Source organism: Podarcis gaigeae (assembly GCF_964106915.1).
Source record: "Podarcis gaigeae genome assembly, chromosome: 4".
In the NCBI taxonomy this organism is placed as follows: Eukaryota; Metazoa; Chordata; class Lepidosauria; order Squamata; family Lacertidae; genus Podarcis; species Podarcis gaigeae.
In genome coordinates this window covers 29,218,401-29,238,081 of record NC_139677.1, presented here as the reverse complement: position 1 = coordinate 29,238,081, position 19,681 = coordinate 29,218,401, and the positions used below count along the sequence as shown (strand labels likewise).

General features: G+C 42.1%; 1 protein-coding gene across 1 annotated transcript; it reads right to left on the bottom strand.

Annotated features, from left to right (window-relative positions):
• Window positions 1-483: 483 nt before the first annotated feature.
• Window positions 484-17,975, bottom strand: LAMP1 (lysosomal associated membrane protein 1). Its single transcript, XM_083735327.1, has 9 exons — window positions 17,650-17,975; window positions 10,422-10,537; window positions 8,108-8,321; window positions 7,808-7,972; window positions 5,186-5,367; window positions 4,466-4,588; window positions 3,528-3,597; window positions 2,875-3,045; window positions 484-1,454 (listed from the first exon to the last, which is right to left on the bottom strand). Exons 1-9 carry the CDS (start codon window positions 17,696-17,698, stop codon window positions 1,315-1,317), a joined length of 1,230 nt encoding a protein of 409 aa, XP_083591453.1. The 5' UTR covers window positions 17,699-17,975; the 3' UTR covers window positions 484-1,314.
• Window positions 17,976-19,681: the final 1,706 nt, after the last annotated feature.

Here is a 19,681-nt window from a genome sequence, read left to right as displayed (position 1 = left end):
GTGAGCAAGAGCAGTATGGAGGCTTGATCCGTGCCCCTCTGTTGATCAAGCCCCCCCCAACCCCCCTTGCATAAGATGGGGGGTGGGGCTTCCTTAAACTGATCAGCTGAGGGGCAGGAAGCCTCCAACCCCACAGCTGAGTAAGCCACCATACAGCTCCGGCTTCCGCAAGCCAGAGGAGCAGGGGGAATGCAGGTGGTAGCTTGCCGCCAGCACAGCAGGAGTGAGGTACACTGTGCTGGCAATAGTTGCCAGGCAATTTACACAACAGCCCACTACGTATTCCCTTGTCTATAGGTATCTTGGCCACTGCAAGCCCTGCTGCTCTTTCATCTTCTGAAACTGCTTCTGAGCTGCTCTAGGGCACAGAGGCAGACTAGGGAAATGAAGGTGGCATTTTGCTGCTTGGGTTTTGCAGTGCGCCCCTTCCACTTCTCTTTACACAAAGATGTTGCAATTGCTCAACTGGACACTGACAAAACATACAGAAAAGTCTTTATTAGCATTGTTACAGGCAATGCATCCATAACTGATCCTTGCAGTGTACAGTCCCAGCCAAGATCAAAGCAAGAATTAGCAGACTGAAGTCTATTATTGTACACATGTGCAGAAAAAGGACCTCCTTTGAACTTCAACAGAAGAGACTGAAATTCACTTTACAAAAAATAAAGTAACACCCATTTTTTTATGTAAAAAAGGGCCAGCTCCTACCAAGCTGACAGACCAAAAATATCTTAGAAGTCAGCCAAATTGTATCTCCACACCTTGCATATACCAGGCTTAGCGTTTAAAGCTTATTAATGAGACATACCTAGGTAGAGACAAAGTGGGAATTGTGTAAGTTTGATTGGTCAGTCATTACTGTAGTTACTGCACCTAAGCAGTTTAAATTCAGCACAGGGTGGTAGTATCAGAAAAGTGGAAATTTCCCTTTGTTAGATATAATTAATCTGAATTTTAAGTGAATGAATGTGAATTAACTACATCACATTCATTTAGAGTAGTTGACATTAAAAACCATGCCAATTCAGAAAAGCATTCTTAAAACTTCAGCCTGTTTCTATGTGGGTGAATACTTAACCCATTAGCAAAATTAAACAGAATTATAGAAGTTATCCTTTGTGCATAGTTAAATGCCACGAGATGGATTTCACATTTAGTAAAAGCAGGCACTGCAAGAAACAGTTGGTATGGAAGAGATTGTGCTCCCTCATATCAATCTATTTTGAGGGGAAGATGGGGAAATGGGGGGAAACGATGTATCTGCTTCTTGCAACTGCTGTTCTCCCACACTGGTTAAGGAAGTGCAAATCATTAAATTGTTTGATAGCCAGCATGGCTACGTTTTCTGCCAATTAAATATGCAACCAACACTATAAGGACAAGTCCAGCAAGGGCTGCACCAACTATGATTGGGATCAACATATTGTTTTCATCCATTGGGCATTCTTCCGCTGAAAGAAAGAAAAAACAATTCTATTAAGCAGTTTTAATCCTAAAATTCTGTTAGAAAAATAGCAAGGAACCAGGCCAAACACCAAATAATCTTTCCAGGACCCAATCTATTCTACTCTTCAATGATCTGTCAGGGTATCTACATTGACTATCAGAAAGTGAATTTAAATCATTTTGCCTCCTAAATTACTGCAGGCGCCTTCCAAATACTTTTGGACTACAATTCCCATCATACCTAACCCCTAGCAGACTCATTGCTGGGAGTTGTAGCCCAAAATATCAGAATTCTAGGTTCCCAACTGCTAGAACCTTGGAGGAACAACTTCCCAAGGAATTATTATTATTACAGTTGTTACCACTTGGTAAAACAGTGCCTATATTTATTCAAAATTAATAGAGTTTGTAGTAGTATTGCACTTTCTTAGTTTTGACAGTAGTAGTAGTTCTAATGGTGGAAGTGCTTTCTTGCCCACCTTTGAGCACAGGTGGTGCCTGAAGTAACCGTTTCAACCTTGTTACTTTGCCCTTCATATGAAATCAGGCAATTTCAAGCCTGAGAAAAAAGGTACACAACCTTACAAGCAGCATGTTTAGTTTAACTCTAGGCTCTCTAATCATGGCTATCATATTTTCTCCCAACAGTAATGGGAGACAACTCTTAACTTTCTGTGGAAAGGCCATATGCACAACACCAGTCCCTCAAGCACACCAGTATAGGAACCCTCTGGATTGTCACAAGTCCCACCAGCCACAGCTGGTGACTAGGAGCGATGGGTTAACTGTTAGCAATATGATGCAAATTAAAATGCTCAGCAGTCAGATCAGATGGCGTCTTGGTAAACTCTCCTTGGGAATCTGAAGGGTTAATAGCCAAACATTTGTAGCATACTAATTAGCTATCAGCACAGCTGTGTACTTTTGCAGTAAGGTCACCCCATAAGGCAGAAATATACACTTTATCAAACTACATTTTTTCTCTATACTGTACTGTATATGGCATCTTGCTCTGTGCCAACTCCCCCCCCCCCTTTTGAAACTGCAAAAATGACAATCTTCCTTTGCCAATTGGGAGTCAACTTTAAATTAGTGAGGCTGTAGGAAGAAGAATGCTTATTGTGGAGTGTTCTGGTACGACAGAGTTTCCTTCTGAAACTTATTTAAGCTTCTTTTAACTACCTTCAGTGTTTGGGCAGAGCCGAGATGAGCCACCGTATGACGAACAAATTCATCTACATTTAACTGGTTAAGTCACAGATCATGTGCTCACCCACAGTAATGTAAAGAAACAAACCTATAAATGTGTACAGGTGACACCACTGAGTATGGCCAAGCTACATCATCAAGTTACTATTGCTCTGAAAAAATGAAGTTTTTGCACTGAACTTGTGTTTAATATGTAGTGTATTAAACACAGCTTACGTGTTCCAAATGTGTTTCCTGTGATCTTGAAAGCCTGGACTTGAGCATTGAATATATTGAGAGAAGTTTCATTTGAGATCCAAATACTCTCTTCTGAAAAACACTTGTACGATTTTCCAACTGTAGCTTTGAGAGCACTCAGGCTATCGTTGTCAGCTTTAAATGTTCTTTCTGTATTAAAAAAAAACACAGATGGGATTAAGTAGGACCACACTCGTTTGTAAAGGCACCAGCCTATTTTGCCACCATGTTTTAATAGGTGGTGTGAAGTTACTGATGAGCAGTAACAAGCCAAAAGTCAGGACACCTTTCCTGCTGTCAGTACAGCATTGTTTTGGACAAGCTATTGTACCAAACTTTTATAGGCTATATGCTTATAGGCTTGAGGACCCTGAAATCATGGTGTGGATGTCAATCAAACCAGTTGACTGTACTTCAAGGTTCATGACTTTATCTCTTATCTCCTAGTGAGCCTTCTGAAAAGCTAAAGAATGAATAACCCTGGCATTTCAAACTGGCAATTAACACAGTTTGTGAATACTTGCATCTCTTTATCTTCTTTGAACTCTTCGCTATTTTGGACATTCTTTGTATCCTTCAAAATCTAAGATGTTAAAGTCATTTTAAAATACATATATATATATATAACTTACTTATAGATTCAGGAGGCAGACTTGTGCTCACAGAGATACGGTGCAGAAAATACTTGTCAGTGGTTGAGTTCTTGAAAAGAAAGATAAATCTTAGTCACTTGCTGGGTTTCTTTTAAAAGGCTATCCTATGCATGCTACAGGGACACCATATCACTGGTAAAATATTCTGCAGTTGTTAATAGAAAGAGACAACATACATAGTGTATACATCTGCATATCATGACAAGCCATAATTAAAACATGGCTTATGTGCATGCACATGCTGCTGAATCACTCCTGCTTCACTCCCTTTGTTGAGCCAGGAAAAAAACCCACAAGCACTGGCAACTACAGATCAGGAACCATGGTTTAAACACTACAGAAGACACTGAAGAAGAAATGCCCTATTTTAAGGGCGTGAACTCCAGATCCCACTGGAATTATTGGTGATTTTAAGATAGTGAGGCTGTTTCATAAGCTCAAATAAATAAACAGAAAAATACAAAATGCCAATCTGCTCATTCACAAAATTACAAGTCATCTAAAATTGCCATCTTATTTTTTAACAAGTGCCATTTATTTATTTACTAATTTGCACCACCTTCCTCCAGGGTGATAAACACACCAATAGTAACATAATGAAAACCTCTAAAGAAACCTAAAAACAGTCTAAAGCTACTGAAGTTCTGCACATAAGCTGTTGTGCCCTGATCCATGATCTTCCCAATTACTGGTAGAAGCAGAGTTATGCTCATAAATGGAGTAATATTTGCATGGTCTATACATGTCAAACACAGCTCTGCCTGTCAATCAGAAGCAGTCAATGTGGAGTCCTCCCAACTTCACTGGCTCCAGCTAGCATGGCCAAAAGTCACGGACGATTGGGGGGGGGGGGGCATAGACCAATACCATATGGAGTACATCAGCATTCTGTAAGTGTTGCATCAAACTATGCTTACCTGCTCAAAATAAAAAACCAGGTCAGTGCTCCCAGAAGTCAAGTTCAGAGTAACTGTGGAATCCCCACAATGCCCAGAGAAAGTTGTATTTGCTGGAAGATTCAACAATTCCCACTTCTTAGTCTTGGAAATAGAAAAACAAAAAGTTATGACATATTTTCTTTCAAAAAAACCTTCTCACTGGAGATCAAGCAATAATGTATGCACTTTCAGTAAATTTTGTGTAAACAGCTTTGGGAACAGTGTGCAGAAACAGGAAAGCAACTTTCCTAGCAGTACTCAATAGGGTTAAATTGACTCACTTTACTGTACAGGCTATGATCTGTATGGATATTGAAATGAGCACATTATTAAAAAGCCTTTGGTGCACAGCAGTATTGTCTCATTTTTAAATTTTTTAATTGCCTTGTTTTGCTGCCCTGGGCTCCTTTTCAGTAACAATCATAGTGCCATGGGGGCGATCAGGAGAAGATCAACTTTTCCAGATTTTGCCATGTTTCTGATTAGTCTAAATTTAACTGGCAGTAAGAGATCCTGGCCAAGTGTGCAGGACATAGTGCACAGGTGTACAACACTAACCTCCTTGAAACACATTATTGTGTGGCTGCTAGTGGTGAAGAGCCTGGATTTAATAAGCCCACTAGTCTGGTCTAAGGTGCATTAGCTTCCCATATATTTCTCTATGTATTGCTATGTATAAATAATAAATATGGAAGTTACCTGGTTTTTGGTGGTGTAGGTAATATTAAGCTGCAGGCCCATAGAAGCAAGCAAACAGCCAGTCAAATTGTATCGTCCAACGTCTGGAGTTTTCGGGGCTGCTGTTGGTGCTGCAGTTGGTGCCACACTTGTAGTTGTGGGAACGGCGGTTGTAGACCCTTTATCTTCACTACAGACAGTTTCTGGAAGGCAGTGATCACAAATCATAGCATGGAAAGTAGTCAATTAACACCCAGGCAACCTTCATTTTTTTCACTTTGTCCAGTCTTTTCTCCCACTTTGTACTTAGCCCCTTTTCGTTTTTGAAAATATATTTTAATATCCCTTGTACAACTGTGTTCTTCAAGGCAATTCATAGTTTGTTAAGCTCAAAAACAAAGACGTTCACTGATAATGCAATCGTTAAAAAGCCCAACAATATGAAACATACAATGAACACGGGAGCTAAATATTTAAGCATCAGCATGAAGCCTGCAGGGGCAAATTTACCACAAAACTCAGGAAGAAAATAGCATAGGCAACAGGTGAGCCTTTTTGCAGAGCATTACATAAATGGGGTGCCACCATCAAAAAGACCCTCTCTATGGTAGCCACTCACCTTACCACATTAGGTGTGGAAATGTGGGGAAGAGCCAATGAAAATCTTAAGGCCCCGGGACAAAAATATATGAGAAAATATACTCATTCAAGCAGCCTGACCCCAAGCCATTTAGGGCTTTAAAGGTTAAAACCAACACTTTGGATTGGGCCCAGAAAATGGGCTGGAAGCTACTGCACATGTGCAATATGATTTTATTTGCCAATCCCCATCAGTAGTCTGACCACTCTTATTTTGGACCAACTCAAGTTTCTAGATAATTTTCAAGGGTACAATGCTGTATTCCAACCAGGAGCTTTGTTGAGTCATGGTTAGGTCAACCAAAACTGATAAAAGGTGCTCCAAATCACTGGACCACCTAAACCTCATTGGGGGGGGGGGCAACGGAGTGCTGGATCTAGAAGCACCCACAAGCTAACTTTTTGTCCTTCACATGTTTTGGACTATGATCAACTGCAGCCAATATGACTGTGCTGTAGTTGGAGGAGCCTGAGCCACAGTACAAAATATCTAGAGGACACTGGTTTGGCAATGGCTGGGCCTATGATACCGAAAGCTGCTGACAGGTAAGAGAATCAATTAGGTCACACTCTTCACCTGTCTTGGCAGAGACCATCTCATAGGGAAACACAGGCAGTTTCTGTTCTGTTCCAAACCCAGTCCTAATGCCTTAGCTTGGAGCAGCTAAGCCTAGGCAAAGTTCCTGTCTCACTCAGGTGCTGTATAGCTTGGATCCACTCCCTCTCAGTGATGAATTTACATTCTCCTGGATCCAGGCAGACAGCCCCCTCCTAACACAAGTGGTTGGTCAAACTAGTCCAAAGCCATGTCACTACCCTCAGACCTCATTAATTGAAACTCCAAGCAATAAATTGGACCAGACAGTGTTATGGAGCCCACCTAAGGCACTGCACTAAAAGTGAAAGGTGCGAGGAAACAGGCATAATCATAATCAGTCAACATTTCTTTTCAATCTCCATTTCAAAGAACACTTTGATAGGAACACCCACCCACCAGATATTAACTGTTACTTCACCCCCCCCCCCCACAAAAGACTAGATAATTTTCCACCAAGACTCAGTGAACCCAAACACCCAGTTAGTAATAGCTAAATGGCCAAGAAACCTTCTCCCTTCTTTAACTCTAGGCACCATCTAGCTTCTCAGAAATGACTCCCTTCACTAAATTGCTCCCTTAAAAGGTTAATAGGATAGCCATCTCCCTCATACTACCCCCTCCACTGACATTGGCACAACAAAACACACACCCTTGCTTGAAGAAGTCATGGCTCTTGGCCTTTCTCAGAAAATTCTATCAGCTGTGAGTACTGATGTGAGTCTCATAGCAGGGATGGTGGCAGCTGGTGCTCCCGCCCACAGCCGGGTTTTTTTGTGTGGTAGCAGTGAGGAGCAGAGACCAGATGGCAAAACAGATCTCTTGCTGTCCTACCTGTGGGCACTGCTGTTCCAAATTCACCCTTGTATTTTGAAGGAAGCTGTGTCTCAAACTAAACTTGGGTGCCAGGCTCCTCAGTGTGATAGGAATTTGCTTCCTGGAAACGGGCCATTTCAAAAGCCATGATAAAATTCATTCATTTGCTGCTCCATTGCCGTTTCACAAATTGCACACAGCAAAGAGGGCTCCTCCTGTTCTTCCAAAACACAATACTGTCGGAAAGACCAGTGAAAGAGAGAACTGGGAGGAAGGTTCTCCCAGTTTGCTCGTCTCTTGTCCTTTCCAACTAGGCTTCAGCTGCATTTGCCAGTAATACTTACTACTTCTCAACTTATTAACAATACCCTTCGGCTTTCTGCATGGTAAGTTGTTGGCCATTCAAATCCTATGCTACACAAAGACTGTTTTGGCTTTCCCCAATCAGGAACTCATTTTACATAAACCATTACAAAATAGCAATCTTTCAGCACAACCCCAGACCTACAGAGAAAACCAGAGTCCCTGGGGTATGGCTAGTTCCAGAGGGAAGAGTTGGCATGCCATAAGCTTTTTGAAAATACAATGCTTACCTTTTCCACTGAAGGTGTTGTTTACAAGGTATGCCTCAAGCGTAACGTTGCTGAGAAGGACAGTCACATTTTTCATGCTTATTATGGTGTTGTTGCTGTGACATGTATATGTTGTCCTTAAGCCTGCTCGAATATCAGTGTCTTTGGACACATTTCTTGCTCCAGCTGCAGAAAGTGTGCAATTGTATTAGTGTGTGATGGTCTTCAGATAATTTCTCCATAAATATGGCAACCATCCTATGTACCACCAACCCAGCTACTTTCATCATACTGTACTTTGCAAAGCCTCAAAACACTTACTTTCATTTGAGTTGGGGAAAAGGCTGGCATCTGACAAGTTGTAGGTGAAAGTCAGACTCCTGACAACGTAGACATCTGCATTTCTTACAAATGCCATCTTTAATGAGTTATTGTTGCTAAATCCAATTGCAAGAACTTCTGAAGTGTCGTTTGGCTTGCCACATGTGCTTTCTGGCAGTACAACAGCATTAGAAGGAAGTGAAAAGACCTTGACCTAACAGACAAAAAACAGTATTGCTGTGATAGTGAGCATCAGAACTGTTGTAAACATCAAACAATCAAAAGTAAGTAAAATGCTTCAAGGCACTCAATAACCACAAGTAGATTTTTGGGGGTGGGGGGGTGGGAATTCAAAGTAAACCTACGTACGTTTTAGTGGTGCACCTTTGGGTCAGGATCAAATTGCCGTTTAATTTCTACAATGTAGGATAAGGCTTTAGAGTGAAGTGTGAGTAGGAAGGATCCCGTGCCAAATAAAAATGTGTTTTGCTTGTTTTTTATTTATTAACTGAAGGTTAGGCGGGTGGGGTGTGCGTTGGGGAAAGAATAATCCCTCCCTATGTTTTAGAAAGGATTTGGCACAGAGTAGGTTGGGGCTGACCACATTTCGTTTCTGTCTCTATTCCTAAACCAGGCAGGCATACGTAGCAACAGAAAGTTAGCAAAACAATAGTGACAGAACCAATGGCCTACTGATTAGAATGCTGGACTGGAACAAAGGATATTCAGGTTCAAATCCTAACACAGCTATGAAGCCGATTTTGTGACACTGTGCCAGTCATTGTCTTTCAGCCTGAATTACTTTACAGGGGTATTACAAAGAATAAAATGGGGCTTTAGCTTCTTGGAGGGAAGGCAGGATAAAAACTGTAAAATTTAGCCGAATCTCCTTTTCTGCAATTTCTATCCATTAGCTCCAGTTCTGCCCTCTGCCAGCTCCATTTTCTGCATATTTTTGAAAACTGCTATTGTGCCCATACCCCATCTTCTCGTCTCAGGCTAAACATGTCCAGCTTTTTCAACCATTCCTCATAGAATTTGGTTTCCAGACTCCTCTGCACTTGGGTCATTCTTCTCGAGGCACACTCTCCTCTTTCAATGTCTTCTTTAAAATGTGATGCCCATAACAGTACACAGCTGTAGCCTGACTAGTGCAGAATGGAGTGGAACTATTACTTCTCATGGTATGATTCTGGACACAATGCTGCTACCAATGCAGCCTAAACTTTCATTGGCTTTTTTTAGTAGCTGCACTGGTGGCTCGAGTTTAATTTGTGACTATCAAACCTTTAGTTACTAAAGATAGCTATTTTTCACATGTATTGCTTCAAAGCAGGTCTCCCCTATTTCTACACTTGTGGCCTTGATTTTGTAAACATAGAACTTTACAATTTCTCACTGTTCAACTTTATCTTGCTGGTTTGGGTACCATGTTTTAGCCAGTGATAATCACTTTGAGTCTTGATTCCATCTTCTTCCAAGCTTCCTGTCATCTACAAATTTGATAAGCATATCCTCTACACCCTCATCCAAGGGATTTATAAAGATGTTAAAAGGCACAGGGCCTCAGACAGATCCTTGCAGTACTTCACTCAGGACCTTCCTCTAGGTCAGGGTTTCCCAAATTTGGGTCTCCAGCTGTTTTGGACTCGATACTCATCATCCCTGACCACTAGCTAGGGATGATGGGAGTTGTAGACCAAAAACAGCTGAAGACCTAAGTCTGGGAAACTCTGCTCAAGGTTGATGCAGAGACCATTAAGGAGCACATGGTGGATATGGTTGTTTCAGCAACTATAAAAGTGAAGTAAGCATTGTGTGCCTTATAAACAGGGCTATTTTTAATCCTATATTTGCTTTGAGGCATTATTACTGATCCCAAGGAATTGGGTTAGGACATAATTTTATGTATAACTAAATTTTACTCTCATCTCCCACCAGTAAATGATATTACAAACTTGTTTTCCATCAAGCTCTGCCTTCAATTGACCACAAACACTTCAGGAAAGTGTCTGAGTGAGTTTTGAGCCAATTCATGCATCACTTTCATGGCGTACATTTAAAATTATTTTCCTACCATGTGGATAGGATGAACATATACACATACTAACAAATCAGAGACCAAGGTTTAACTGCCGCTCCCAATCAAATATAGAAATCCAAAATTTCTTCAAACAGACTCAGCCATGAGTGCAAAATAAGCAGCTTCAGCTCTGAAAACAGCATCTTTAGCCACACAACATAGCACCTTAAAAGTTATGTCTCTGTAAGCAGCTTTCTGGCCCACCACTCATTTAAGCTTCAGCATCCTCACCTCTTTACTGGTTTTTGTGTTGTATTCCACTGTAAATAGCACAGAAAAATTGGCTAATATGCAGGTTTTGTTTTTCCCATCTCTTACTTCAAACGCTGAAGATGCTTGTAAAAATCCTGCAAACAGAAAACAATAAATATCAAGAAGTGCAATGCCGATAGACAGCTTTGAAGAATATATGCAACATCCATATGTAACGATGGGCTTCACTAGGACAGATGACTTTTGTGGAAGGAGAATATGACTGCTTTTAGAAAGCCCACACTTACTCAGTACAGGCACCTCCCCACTCGCACACAATTGATTTTGGCGTCAAAGGGGGTGGGGTAGAAGGGACCCCCATGCAGTCACCAAGAACAGAACCCCCGCATAAGAGAGGATTCCCCTGTAGCAACTCTAGCTCGCAACACATTTTATTGTGAAGATAATCTAAGCCATTACAGTATTATAAAACACACAATATTTAAGAACCTATTATGTATTAGTGCGTTCCAACATTCACACAAAGCATGTTCCAAAGGGATGAAAAACTCTTAAGCAACCATGAGAATGATGTAAGGAAAGTCAATTTATGCCAACCAGAATCACAACCTTTGTTTGCAAAATGGTTCATTGTATCTCCACTGGCTTTATTTGTATCTAGTCCTCTTGATAACACACTGATAAAGAGCCCTGTTGCAAAACTACCAAACATTCTTGTTAAATTTGTCATGTGAGAAACACAAGCTAACAAGTTTTATCTACATGCTAAAGAATCATTTTCATTTGAAAATATACAAAAGTAGAAAACTCACCACATTTCCATTTTTTATACTTTTAATTGTTTATATGAATGGGTAGTATATATTTTCATAAATACAATACCAATACTCAAGGGTACAAGACAGCTTTTTAATAACTGAGCCATGGCTTACATTAAGACTGTACGACACACACAAAAATACTATCTAAATAATCACTCCCATTTTACTGAAAATTAAAGGAATGTAGAAATCCCCACCCCACAAAGGTGTTTGAGTATATTCTACCTCTGGCAGGGATCAGTATTTTTAAAATGTGGTCAGGCAATATTAAGTTGACCTCAGCTATCAGATGTCTTCATTAATAAGGTTCTAGTTGCTACAGTACAGGCTGTTGCCAAAGGCAACTACAGATTACCACCTGCAGGAGCTAATGATTTACTCAAATTGCACCAACGTATGAAGATCTGCACAAAGGACAATTTTTTAAACCTCCACCTTTTTAAAACTGTGCAACTATAACACGTGTGTGTGGAAGTCTCAACAGGACCCCACCCCCTAATTTAAGCTAGAATCTTATATGCTTCCCCTCTAGACTTACAGGAGTACATTGTTAGGCTTTTTCTACAACAGTGACATGTTTTGTCAGAGGGGAGGACAGGAAAGGGTTAGGGAGGAACTAGGCCGGGGGGGGGGGGGGGGGACAGGGACTGGATAGCCAAACTAAACAACTCTCTGTGAAGTGAACTGAATGAATACAGGTTTGCCTAGCAATATGCAAGTGGGTTGGACTAGATGACCCTCAGGGTCCCCTCCAACTCTACAATTGCATGATTCAGGCTAAGATACCATTCAGTCAACTGTTCAACAGGCACCGAGTCTGGTATACCAAGCTTCTCGTCCTCTCTCCAAAGGCCAGCCAACCAGCATGTCTTAACTTTTCTCCAGTGGATTTGACTTGAGAACAAACATCATGTACTGTGAATTTAAGACTGGCTGTACGTTGCTGAAACTTTCCATTGCCTATGACTGATTTGTGCTTCTCTGTCCTCTCTTCCATGACAACGTGCAAGCAGTGAGACTACTGAAAAGTTATGCAGCACGTGAATTTGTTTTCAATTGCTATAGAGCCAAACCATTAATAGGTAAAATATGTTTAATTGTCTGACAGCCTTAATACTATTGAAATAATACTTTCCCCCAGTGCTTCCCCCCCCTTCCTTCCAAACTGTAGTGACTTTCTTCCCTCTCCAAGAACACAAACAACTATCTTGGAATACCAAGTAGTGACCTGCCAATGAAGCAGCATTGTTGGAAGACACAAAAATTGAGCAAGTTTCACAGCCTGATTATACCCCATCATTTTGTTGATTTTTGTCATTTTTGAACATGCTGGAGTGGCAGCAATTCAAGCCCATTATGAAAGTGCATTCATACAAGTTTTTTCTCCCAGGAACTGCTTAATGCAGAGAGAAGGGCAAAGTCCACTGCAATGTTTTCCTCTTCTACTCAAAAATGCAGGAAGGCTGTAAGCTGTTTGTACTTCTGGATGACAAGTTTTACTGCAGTAGAATTGTGTTCCATTTGTTGTCAGAGGTCTCCTAACATTTAATATACCATGGAGGGATTCCTCTTAAATGGAAGAAAACTGCTACAGAAGTCTGCATTGCAAACACACTGCTACATCTTTGAATTGTTTGAATTGTATGGCAGACTCAGAAAGAAACAAATGAGCTACACTTCCAAAACAGCATCCAACTAATAGAACATATTCTCCACAAGAGACTAGTCTAGCTTATCCAGCTTTGAGAACAGTTTTACATCACTTAGTGCACAATCCAAACTCCTGATGTGCCAAACAGTTTCGCCAGCCTCTGTGGGATGGGAAGGGGCTGAGCTGGCCTAAGATCCAGGCCCCATCCCTACAATAGCTCCAGAAGCAGAATTTTGCCTGCCCTGCACCCTGGCAATGAGAGCAATAGAGCTACAGACGTTGTGGAAGCTCCGCTGCTCTATGTGTTTCTGCTGCCTAACCAGGGTTTGGATTGCTCTGCCAGCGTATTTTCAATGCCAGTTTCTTTAAAGACTTGTCATCAAATATTCATACCCTATGCAAATAATATTTTAACCAAAATACTTGCTTGGTTTTTAAAAGATATGCACCAGAACCAAGAAACACAAAGGCCTTTTTTTAAATAGATAAATCCTTTTTATTGGCCAATTCTCACAGGTTTGAAACTATCAGCATTATGCAACACAGAGCTGGAACTGCTTATTAGGAAAAGGATAGCTGCTTTACAATATGCAAGCTAACAAGATGAATATATAAATCAAAAGAAGACACACCTGCCTTACTCACTCAACACCATATTAATAGGGTGCAAGAGGCATTTTAAATACAGTGTGTGGACAAATGAAAATTTTAACTTGTGGGATCCATGGAAAGTTTCTTTGTATTAGCGAGCGCATTTAAGATCTGCAGGCAGGCAGCAAACTAGGGCACTAGTCTGGCTGTAGCCCCACCCGTGCATTTCACAATACTGTACAGCACTATGAGAGCATGGCTGTTCCAACCCTTTATGCAGTGGATAAGAGCAGAGACAGGAAGACTCCAGGGCAGCCTGAATCACTCTCTACTCTATGATAAGTGTGCCATGCTCAGAGTAGTAGAATGGTAGCTACATGTTTCATGCAATGAGAATCTGAACCATGGAGATACCTAGTCAACTTGAGTGAAGAGCAGCTATGTGGGAAAGTAGTTCACATTAGGATTGCGCACCCCATCTTAAGAGTAAGGCTAGGTTAAGTTTCAGTGGATCATTTAATAGTAAATCTTGAAACTGAAAAGTTCATGGTTATGCAAGACAATGTATTACAGCTTCCTGCTAAATAGTTGTCCTGGCCCAGATTTCATGCTGCATCAGCTCTTCCTGAGTAAGCAATTCTATGCTACGAATAAACATAAAACACAAGTTTTAGTGGAAAGTCATTTGTAAGCTTCATGTTTTGGATTATACGTATGTGAAATGAGCTGGTACAAAGAGATGTTTCTAGTATTTATGCACCAATGTAGGTTGCTTCCTTGTGACTATGGGACAACTGCAGATAAACGTATGGAATGAATATTACCCTTCCAATAAAGCAGCCATTTTAAAAAGGAACTCCCCCACTGCTTTTCATCTGATAAAAGGCACCTCTGTCATGAGCCCTTTTAAGTTAGTGCATTTTAGCAAGAGATTAGATGACACCAATTTGTCAGCAACTCTGTAATATATGCAAGGACTTTGGGCCAACACTGCACTAGGAAGATCCTAACTTGCATATCAAGAGTTTGGCAGCACTGCAGTGTTCAGACTTGACACACTATCTGTGCAATTTTCATAGGCTGACTTGGTGGCCATTAATTTAAAGCAAGAAACACCTGTTATGTTTCCCAAATACAGCTTCTTAACACCTAAACTGGACAAGTCCACTGCAGAAGGGAGTTAAAACCCTCCGACAATTATCTACATATCCAGAGCCCTCAGCCTCATTTAGGGCACTGGAAGGATTATCATTCCTTTTACAGCCCTTGTTTATCTCCTTTGTTTGCTCCTAGTAAATCAACTAGAGTTTGGCAGTTCTGGAGAGATATCTACCAGGCCTTGCAGTTAGCTGAATTATTGTGCACACGTGCAAGGATTCCTTACCATGCAAATCCATTCAAACTGCCCAAAGTTTCAAATTGTTATAGAAACCTCATCTCATGCCATAAAGCTGATTCTAGTTCAACCAACTGTAGTTGACAGCTGATCTGGAAAGTTTAAGAAAGCCAGCCATTTTCTTGTAGGCAAAGATGCACTAAGTTTATAGTTGCTTATGGAAATTTATTCCAAAATCCTGAAGTAATCAAGTTCAAGAGAAGCCACCAGTCCAAGTTACAGCTCCCACACAATTAGGTATCAGTTAACAAGTTTAGTATTATATTTCACTGAGCACCCATAAGTCTTTTGAAGACATGGGCATGAATGAGAGTTCAAGAGAAGACAGCAATTGACCAAAGAGTACTGAATCCTCCAACAACAAATACTGTACTCTTTCTAGGCAGTATAAGAACATGCTCTCCTGTCCTTTTAGAACCTTTGTTTTGGTGCAGAGCAGGAAACTGCAAAGTGAAACTTGAGGGAGCATCATATAAGCAAACTAAAGTTGAATTTCAGGAAAAAGCAGGTATCACACCCAGAATAAAATCCACTGATGACCAAATCCATGAATGTATCTTTAAAGAATCCAAGTTCAAAACCATTAAAAACACACACCAAGTACACATAGTTAGTTTAAGTAAAATAAGTATTCATTGTTTTGCAGTAAAAGGGGAGACTAGTCTCATTAGTCCCAGGTTTGTCTCTGGTTTTCCTAATCTTTGTGTTTTAATGCCTTTAAAACATTGTAAATAAACCACTCTTGAATTTGCTATATGGTATGTAGCTTTTTACTTCAAAAATGCCTCTGCTTTTTTACAACAGGCCCAAATACTTCAGCCTGTAATGGCAAGGCTAACTTTAATGACAAAGGTGAGAAAAGGAATCCTGGGGGGAAACACTTCAGGATATACATAGCCACCATCTACTGAGTTCGGATGGAATAAGGCAGACCAGTGATTGCAGACTAATAATCACATACAAATCCATACTGTATCAAGTCAAAGCAGCACAGCAAATACACAAATTCATGAGTCATACTTGTTCTAAATTCTATACTCTGGCCTACATTACTGAGATGCCCAGGTTTTCTCATTGACCTCATGCTATAGTGAGAAAGATTGTATGATTTACAGCCTAATCCTATGAATATTTACTTGGGGGATAAAGTCCCACTGAGTGCAAGAGAACCTGTAGAAATCTCTGCAAGATAACAGCTTCATATCACCGGTGTTATACAGCCAGTGATAAAGGTACTGAAACTAGACAATGCCACTTGGGAGAAAAAATCCACCAGAAGACAACTACTATCAGGAGAGAAGAATGTCACCTTCAGCTGGGTCACCTATTACATTCTAAGTTCCTTCACATTTGCTACACCTAGTTTACACAAAACACAAGTTTGGGAAGATGGGGAATGCCTTGCAAAACAGCAGGGATGCAGAACCTCTTTTAGATGGGAGGACACATTCCCTTCTGGGAAGCCTTCCTAAACCACATGGGTGGGGCCAGAGGTAAAAGTGGGCAGAACAACAAATGTAAATTTCACCCTTGCACAGCAGGTTGGTTTGTTCACTCTCGCTCTCAAACAAGCCTTCCTATCCTCCATCCAGAGAAACAAGACGACTTATCAGAGTTTAGCCAAATACTCACAAGAAGGCTGCAAAGCAGTGCAGGTCAGCCAGAGTGGCCTCAAGGGAGCATTGCCAGTTTTGTTGGTACAATCAAGCAGAGAGGAAACTCTCAGTGCTCTCTGCACCTATACCCCAACAGTGAAAGTTATCTATTTCAAATTAGCAGCATGCGAGGCCTCAAGCGCAATAAGGCAAACAAGTTCTCTTGCTCACACCTGTCGTTGCTAGAAGAGGGCGCTTCCGCAAAAAAAAAAAAAAAAGTTGTTTGCAGAGCTGCTGGGGGGAAACAGAACAGAAGGACACAGGATTTGAGCAGCCTTCAAAACACAGTTGCCTTGGAAGGAGAACAATAAAGTGGCAGTATGTTTCTTAAGATATGCAGCTGCAGCCAAAAGGAATTAGGCGTCAAGGTTTAAGGTTACAAAGCCATCCACACCCTGGGTGTGCAAGCTAGGCAAAGGTTGGAGCAAAGCTACAGCAGCAACTAGTCATTGCCTCACAATACAGTGACCTGGAGGAAAAGTAGATGGTCAGCTCTTTAGATAAAGCTCCGTGATTAATAATAATAATTTTATTATTTATACCCCACCCATCTGGCTGGGTTTCCCTAGCTGGGCGACTTCCAGCACATTAAAGGGAGAAGGATGGGGGGCGACATGGGTTTCGGTATACAGCCAATTCACACCTGCCTAACTGAGAAGGAGAGGCAGCTCCTTTAAATGCTGAAATCCGCGTTAGCGGTTGCACTGCATTAAGTACACCGTGTCCTGCACCACCGTTTCCCACGGCGGAAAACAGTTCTCTTGCTTCTCCCTAACGCGGAGAGGCTGCTCTGACCTCAGGGCCGCGTGGGAGGCCCGCCTGCCCTTTGGCGCAGACACCTGGCCCGCTAACTTCCCAGGTGCCGGGGGAAGGAAGCGGCGACCCGGCGGCCCGGGCTCGGCTCCAGGGTGAGGCGCGGTGCCAGCCCAGCGCCACACGGGAGGAGGCCGCCGCCGCCGCCGCCGCCTTTTCCCTCGCCGCGGGGCTTCCACGCACAGGGCCTCGAGCGGAGGGCAAGGGGCGGCGGCAGGCAGGGCGCTCCTTCCCTTCTCAGGGAAGCGACGGAGACCCGCGAGAGCTGAGGCCGGGGAGAGGCCTACGAAATGAAGCCGCCGCCGCCGCGGATACTCACCCAGCAGGGCCGCCGCCAGGAGCAACCCCCAGCTGTACCGAGGCGCCATGACAGGAGCGGGCAGAGTCAGGAGACAGAGAGAAGAACGCGAAGCTGAGCGGGGAGCGCAGACTGAGGAACGTCGGCGTCGGCAGCACCGAATAACGCCGAGAGGCGCGGTCACGTGATCGACGTAGTCGTCGCCGTCGGCCCACCCCGCCTATCCCACCGCTTTTTTTTTTTTTTTTAACCTCCGTCACCTGATCTTAATAAACCACGCCCTGCCTCTTTAATAAAGAATGGGGAGGGGAGCAGAGAGAGAAGACGGGCAGAACCAGAGCCGTGATCTCGCGAGAACGGAGAGAAGCAGGCCATAGGCTGAGGCCGTTGAGAGGTTTCCCCCCCCCCTCACGTCACCGGGCTGAACTGCTAAAAGCGAAATACAGTGGTTCCTCGGGTTACAGGTGCTTCAGGCTACAGACTCCCTCGGGTTAAGTAGTACCTCGGGTTAAGAACTTTACCTCAGGATGAGAACAGAAATCGTTTGGCGGCAGCGGGAGGCCCCATTAGCTAAAGTGGTACCTCAGGTTAAGAACAGCTTTAGGTTAAGAACAGACCTCTTGAACGAATTAAGTCCTTAACCCGAGGTACCACTGTATAGGGGAAGCTCGAATCGGCTTGTGGCGATTATAATCACTATTAGGCCCGCCGCCCATCCTGGCTGGGAATTTGTTGCGGGGAAAACGACGCTCTTCCCGTGCGTCGTCCGAGGAGGTCGGCTGGTGGCAGGAGTTTCGTTTCCTTTGGGAGGCTGCTCCAGGTTCAGTGCCAAGGAAATGACTCCAATGTCACATGAGCTCTCGCGATACAGTCATGTTTTTTTAAAGAAATTTTATTATTGTGTGGGCGGAGAGGGAAAACAATTCATATCCGAAATATAAATCCTCTACTGGTAGGTTCTCAGAAAAAGCAAGAGAGCCCCTAACAAACGGGGCTTGTCGGTTGTACTGTCGCCACAAACGCGACTTGATCGACATTTCAACTACAGACATTTTAGGGCGAGGGGCAGGGAAAGTCACATAACATGCCAGTGAGACAGCAGAAACCTAAACACAAGCTGCGCAAGTTTGAAGTTGCTTAACGTTGAGCTGAAAGTAGTTTTAAGACCTGCTCAGGCTTCTGAAGCCACCTGCAGCAAATGGAGGTGACAACCTACCAATGCCACGAAACCTCACTAAAATGGCTACTGCTGTCACCGGTCATTACTGCCTTTAAAAAGAAAAAGGACGCCAACAAAAAAGGAAAGAGGTCAAGAGAGGGACTGTAAAAGGAAGAGGGTAGATACGAAAATGAGCTTGGCATCAGTGATTGCAAACAGGAGGCAGTCTTTCGAGTCCCCCGTCTTCCATCCCTTGACAATTTGAGTCGAATGTTTCCCTTTACTGTATCTCTCTATAAATGCATCTCTAATGCAGTTGTCTCCCACATCCAAATGAACAGGCACAGAACACTGGAAAGCTGTAAACTGAACCATTTTCAGGCCATCAGTATAGGCAGATGTGCAAGCAAAAACTAGTACTAACTGAGAGAATTACTACGTTTATTTAAAATTGTAGTGTTGACAATAATAATTTATAAAATTCATGTTAACTTTTATATTTTTATTTTTCTCTTTTATACTTTTTCAAGCAATCAATAGTTTTGACTAGTAAACTGAAGTAGGATCCTGGTTACTGATATATGTTGTTTTGGTTTATTATTTTGTTTTCCAGTCTAAATAATAATGTAGCTATATTTATTGTAGAGATATTGCCCATAAATTTGTTAACAGCCTTCTGTGCAAGCTTCCAAACTGAACAAGTGTTGCAGGAAATAAAGCAGTACTGGAGACAAGAAAAGAAAAATGAGGATGTACTTTGTAAAAATACTGAAACATTGAACTAATCCCTTGTATGAATCATCATGAAGGTCCTGTCTTTTAGAAAGAGGCATACCCATTATAGCATTAAAAATGTAGCAACACAATTTTACTTATATTGGATAGACAATACTC

Bases quoted from the DNA above. Each gene is read 5' to 3' on its own strand.
- LAMP1 (XM_083735327.1), bottom strand. From the start codon at position 17,698: ATGGCGCCTCGGTACAGCTGGGGGTTGCTCCTGGCGGCGGCCCTGCTG. The intron at 10,538-17,649 runs GTGAGTATCCGC...TTCTGTTTGCAG, and splicing joins CCTGGCGGCGGCCCTGCTGG to GATTTTTACAAGCATCTTCA. The intron at 8,322-10,421 runs GTGAGGATGCTG...TTTGTCTGTTAG, and splicing joins ACACAAAAACCAGTAAAGAG to GTCAAGGTCTTTTCACTTCC.